Source organism: Quercus robur, chromosome 10, assembly GCF_932294415.1.
Source record: "Quercus robur chromosome 10, dhQueRobu3.1, whole genome shotgun sequence".
Classification (NCBI taxonomy): Eukaryota; Viridiplantae; Streptophyta; class Magnoliopsida; order Fagales; family Fagaceae; genus Quercus; species Quercus robur.
Genome location: NC_065543.1, coordinates 47,235,611 through 47,240,919, shown reverse-complemented (window position 1 = coordinate 47,240,919; position 5,309 = coordinate 47,235,611). Strand labels below are relative to the sequence as shown.

At 33.3% G+C, this 5,309-nt stretch overlaps 1 protein-coding gene across 1 annotated transcript; it reads left to right on the top strand.

Annotated features, from left to right (window-relative positions):
* Positions 1-3,356: 3,356 nt before the first annotated feature.
* Positions 3,357-4,688, top strand: LOC126704252 (protein ASPARTIC PROTEASE IN GUARD CELL 1-like). Its single transcript, XM_050403268.1, has one exon. The coding sequence runs from the start codon at positions 3,357-3,359 to the stop codon at positions 4,686-4,688; it is 1,332 nt and encodes a 443-aa protein (XP_050259225.1).
* The last annotated feature ends 621 nt before the right edge of the window (positions 4,689-5,309 follow it).

Below are 5,309 nucleotides of genomic sequence, written 5' to 3'. Positions count from 1 at the left end.
AGTTGCCAACATAAAATTATTAGTTACTTCTGATGAGAATAATATAATTATGATGATAATAATATAATTATATTATTCTCATTAGAAGTAACTAAGAAAAGACTTAAATCTAATGACCAATGTCAAGCTACATTCTCAATGGGCTTGCCAAAATCACCATGTGGTTTTCAAATCTGAGATAGTCTAGACGCAAAAGGGTTAGCACTCAGAAATTCCTAACGTAGTTCTCTCTCTCTCTCTCATGCATCCTTTATGGTATGTTGGATGGAGGGAGAGGGGGGAGAGTAAAGGGAGTAGATGAAAGGAGGTTGGAGAAGCACATAGAGGGAGAGTAGAGGGGAGGTAACTGGAAATTAGATTCACCATTCCTGCAACCTCTCATCTCTACAACCCCCCCCAACCCCACCCCACCCCACCCCATCCCTCTCCCTCCATCCAAACATAGGCTTAAAAATAATTGAGATTCAATTAGAGACCAAAATATTGTTAGTTAATTAAGCACTCAATTTTTAAATGTGTGTTTGACAACTGATTAAAATCTAGCTTTTTGCTTAAATTATCTAATGTTTGCGTTTTTATCTTATTTTTATTTCAAATAATCTAACTTTTAGCTTATTGAAAAAAAATTAATTTTTAGCTTTTTGTCACATATTATACAAATAAAATACTAGAAATAAAACAATTCACAAACGAAAATAAGCAAGTTATATTAAAAGTACCAAGCAAGTGAATGTTGAATTTTAATAGGTTAGCATGCATAATGGTATCTAGTCTTTTGTTATATTATCACACAATCTCCATTGAAAGAGATTTTATCAGTGCAAGTTCTCTTTTTAGAAATTGGTCAGGGGCCTAATACATGTGAACTCGATAAATATGGCATATTTTCAGTTTCATCTTTTGAAAATAGTTAAAAAGAACACAAAATATTAGCTGGAATTGTAAATGATTTTTTTTTTTTTTTTTTTGATAACATGGAATTGTAAATGGTTGAATAATTGCATGGCGATGGTGAGTTTTTAAATCTGAATTTTGTGTGTTGGGGATTCTGATTGTCATTAGGTTATTTTTATATGGTATGATTGACAAGGTCAGCATGGGTTTACATAAAAAGAATATATGACTTTTTTGTTCTTTTTTTCTTTTTTGATACGAAAAAGAATATATGACTAATGGTAGTGATAAGTCTGAACATGACATTTGATGAAATCTCAAATTGGTTTTTCATGTTTTTTTTTCCCGACTTTATCCAAATGGAGTAAAGCCCTCTTCACTCTAGTACAAGCCAATTCCTCAAATTCCCCAATTTTAAAGTTCATGGTGACAATCTTTCAAAAAAAAAAATGCTAATGGCGTGACAAGCAAGGATGGCATACAAGTTATTCCCTGTTGTGTGTGACTGGTCCCATACTAAGTGACACATATATTTTCACAATTCTTTTAAAATTAATTGTTGTATACTGAGCGAAATAATTGATGAAACATTATTTTCATATAAGTGTTAATATGATTTTTATTATACGTTAATTATAATACATCATCTTAAATAGTTGTGAAAAAAATATGATTTTTTTTAAAATTAAGTATGTACAACATTTCATGCCCCAAAAAAAATATATATATATATATATTTAATCAAGAGTATTTTTGGCTGAGCCATTATGTGTCAAATCATTTCAAGGAGATGGTGCTTTTAACCTATAGGGCTTGAGTATTAGACTTGCCATCTTATTCAATTCCATCGATTCGCATTTTATCAAAATTAAACTTGACCTTGTTGTGGGCAGTTTCCATGAAAATCCCAAAAAAAAAAAAAAAATTATTTTACCTAAAAGAGATATTGTTATACTATCAGGAGTGACTATCACACAATCTCCATTGAAAGAGAGTATATTTGTGCAAGTTTCCATTTTAACAAGTTGGTCAAGGCCCAATACATGTGAACTTGATAAATATGGCAAATTTTCAGTTTCATCTTTTGAAAATAATTAAAAAGAAAAATATATATATATTAGATGGAATTGTAAATATAGTTTTAAAATCTCAATTTCGTGTGTTTGGAATTTTGATTGTCTGATTTAGCAGACATGACAAAATTTATGTGTCATGAATATCAAAACTTAAAAAAAATGAAAATAAAAAGGAGAGAGGATGATGATAATCACACACTACTTTGAAGTTTTAAACATGAATATTTTTTCTTTGGCTTTTTAAAAATGTGTATGTCAATGCATCAATTGTAGATATTATTTTAAATGTAGATATTTTCTTTTGGTCTTTTAAAATTTGTATATTAATGCATTGGTAGATATTGACATTTGTATAAAATAATGGTGGTAAAATGAGTGAAATAGATTTTTTTTTTTTTCTCTCAAATTTTAATGGTGGCATTTTTAAAACTGTCCAATTTTTAATAAACTATTTACAAACTGAACCTCCTCTACTCTCTTTCTAAAATGCACTGTGATAGACTTCATGCCATTAATAAACTATTTACAAACCGAACCTCCTACTCTCTTAATTTATACTCCCAAAACACTATTAGTCAATTCTGTGCATATATATATCATATATGCATGTGATACAGTGACGAATTAAGCCTAACTCCTACTCCCTTTCTAAAATGCACTGTCATGGACTTCATGCCATTAATAAACGATTTTCAAACTAAACCTCCTCTCTCTTTCTACTCCCAACACACTTACACACTATTAGTCAATTATGTGCACATCTGCATGTGGTACAGTGACGAATTAAGCCAATTCTTTTGCATCATTGTATTATTCACATCAACTTGTGTAAATTTTCTATCTATTTTAACATAAAAACCCTTTTTTTTATTTTACATACTTATTTTTCAAAATACCTCACATCATATTATATATTTTACATTATATTTCATTAAAATCTCAAATTTTCTTTATTTTTTTAATTGTTTCTCTTTCGTTAACCATCATCTACTCTCTTCTTTCATTCTCGAGATACTTAAAAAATTTATTGTAAAATGAATATTGTCATTGTAAATTTACACGATTACTGTAACATACTTGAAAATTTACACAATTATACATAGAGTAATGTAGATCATTTCTAGACAAAATTGTGTGAATTCTATACTTTTTTTTCTATTATACATGAACTTATGCGAATACTTAATACAACCGGATACAGAGTAACTAGGATTAAGATAAGAATTCCACAAGGACTGCATGACCTCTTTGTATATAAAAGTCCTATATATGTAACTAGCTAACCTGCAGACTCCACATTCATTAAGAGCTTTTCTTCTTCTTCTTCTTCTTCTTCCTTTTGCTCCTAATCATTCTATTTCTTCACTATTTCCTCAACACTCTATCATGTTTTTCCTTTTGATCCTAATCATTCCATTTCTTCACTTTACCCCCAACACAGCCATCCCCCATGTTCAGCCCCACCCAAACACAACCATTGTGGCACCAAAAGTTAGTCGTGGCTTCAGTGTTCCACTGTACCACCGAGCTATGCTTTACAGAGAGGAATTCAACCTTACAAAGACCACTAGTTCCAACTATGATGCTCAAAAGACAATGTTCACCACCGGCCTCTATGACAGGTTAAACGGTGTTTATGTGGCATACTTCATGGTTGGTGACCCTCCTCAACGCCAAGCACTATTGTTAGACATCGGCAGTGACCTACTTTGGGTGCAGTGCCAACCATGTATCACTTGTTTTAATCAAACCGACGACCTTGAGTTCGATCCAAAAGAATCTTCCTCTTACAGAGAGATTCCTTGCAACTCTGCACTATGCAACCATGACGAAGATTATATCTTCAGTTGCGATGCCACAATTGATAGAACTTCAGAAAAGGATTGCAGGTTTGAAATAGAATATGCTGATGATTCTAGTGCCTCCGGGAAAATGATCATAGAGACCCTGGGGTTTTTCTCGGACGTTAGGCCCTTGGAGAACATAGTAGTGGGATGCGCTAATAACAATCAAGGACACTTCGACGAAGATACGAGTGGCATTCTTGGTCTTGGCCTTGGTTATTACTCGTTAACTAACCAACTGAAGGTGACCAACTTTTCCTTTTGTCTGCCAGGTCCAGACTTCATTTATGGCTCCACATTAGACATGTTCTACACCGAGCCTGAAAAGGATAACACCATCACTGTACCTTTGCTTCTTAATCCGCTTCACCCCAGCCACTATTTTGTTGGTTTCCAAGGAATTAGCTTGAACAATCAAATGGTTCCCATTCCATCATCTTACTGGGAATTCAGCACCGACCCCAAATCTAATATTGATGGTGGTGTCTTGGTTGATTCAGGAGCCTCAGTGAGTTGGATGCCGACACAAGTCTATGAAATTTTCAGTACAAATTTCGTGCAACTCACCAATATGATCCAGGAGAAACCCCCAGACTCCACAACATTCAACACCTGTTTCTCAACCAGGTCCACATCCAGAAGTGTCCCTGAAGTCAAATTTCATTTCACCAACACCTACTCTCTCACATTGACAATGGAGCAGCTGTTCTGGAGGTATGCACTTCAAAACAAACCTGATATGCTATGCCTTGCCTTTCATCATGGTCTCGGCTTTGGTTTTACTATCATTGGCAGCAAGCAGCTCCAGGGTGCACGACAGACTTATGACTTGGTCAACATGAATCTCAAACTCACACCCAATGAGTGTTACTAACTAGTTTACTTGCTTAATATATTGTTTAATGTTAATTAGTTCTGGTTGTCAAACTCCATGTCATGGACTCATGCCTCATGGTGGTTTCTTTATCTCTTTATTACTACTAAGTCTACTATAAAGGAAAAATATATATTTGCATGGTAATGAATGAATGTTACGGCTTAATTTAGTTGTCTTCGTCCAGCATCTTCTTATCATCCATATCTGTTCTTTTTACAAGGCCTCTCACTCTCTCTCTCTCTCTCTCTCTCTCTCTCTCTCTCTTTGCTTACCTTCAATGAAAACCTAGTACAAAGCGTATAGTACTTCACAAAGTATAAGGGGAAAAAAAAAGTGAGGCATGAATCTTGTTTCCATCAGTTCTTATAATTTAATTATACCTCTTAACAATTTAACAAGAAGGAAGTTTTGGACTTTTAATTTTTAAAATTTTTTTTTCAAAAATGGATGAGTAAGTTTGGCCCTAAGAAAAATAAAGTAAAGGAAAGATCATATTAAGCTCCATTTCATAAGATTTAGTCTGCAAATTGCAATTGTGCTATCCCTTTTGGAGTTTAAAATGACAATAAAACTAATTGCTAATGCATGTGATGCACAAAAAATTTATTGAAAATGATA

Coding starts and splice junctions, on each gene's coding strand:
- LOC126704252 (XM_050403268.1), top strand. CDS start 3,357: ATGTTTTTCCTTTTGATCCTAATCATTCCATTTCTTCACTTTACCCCC.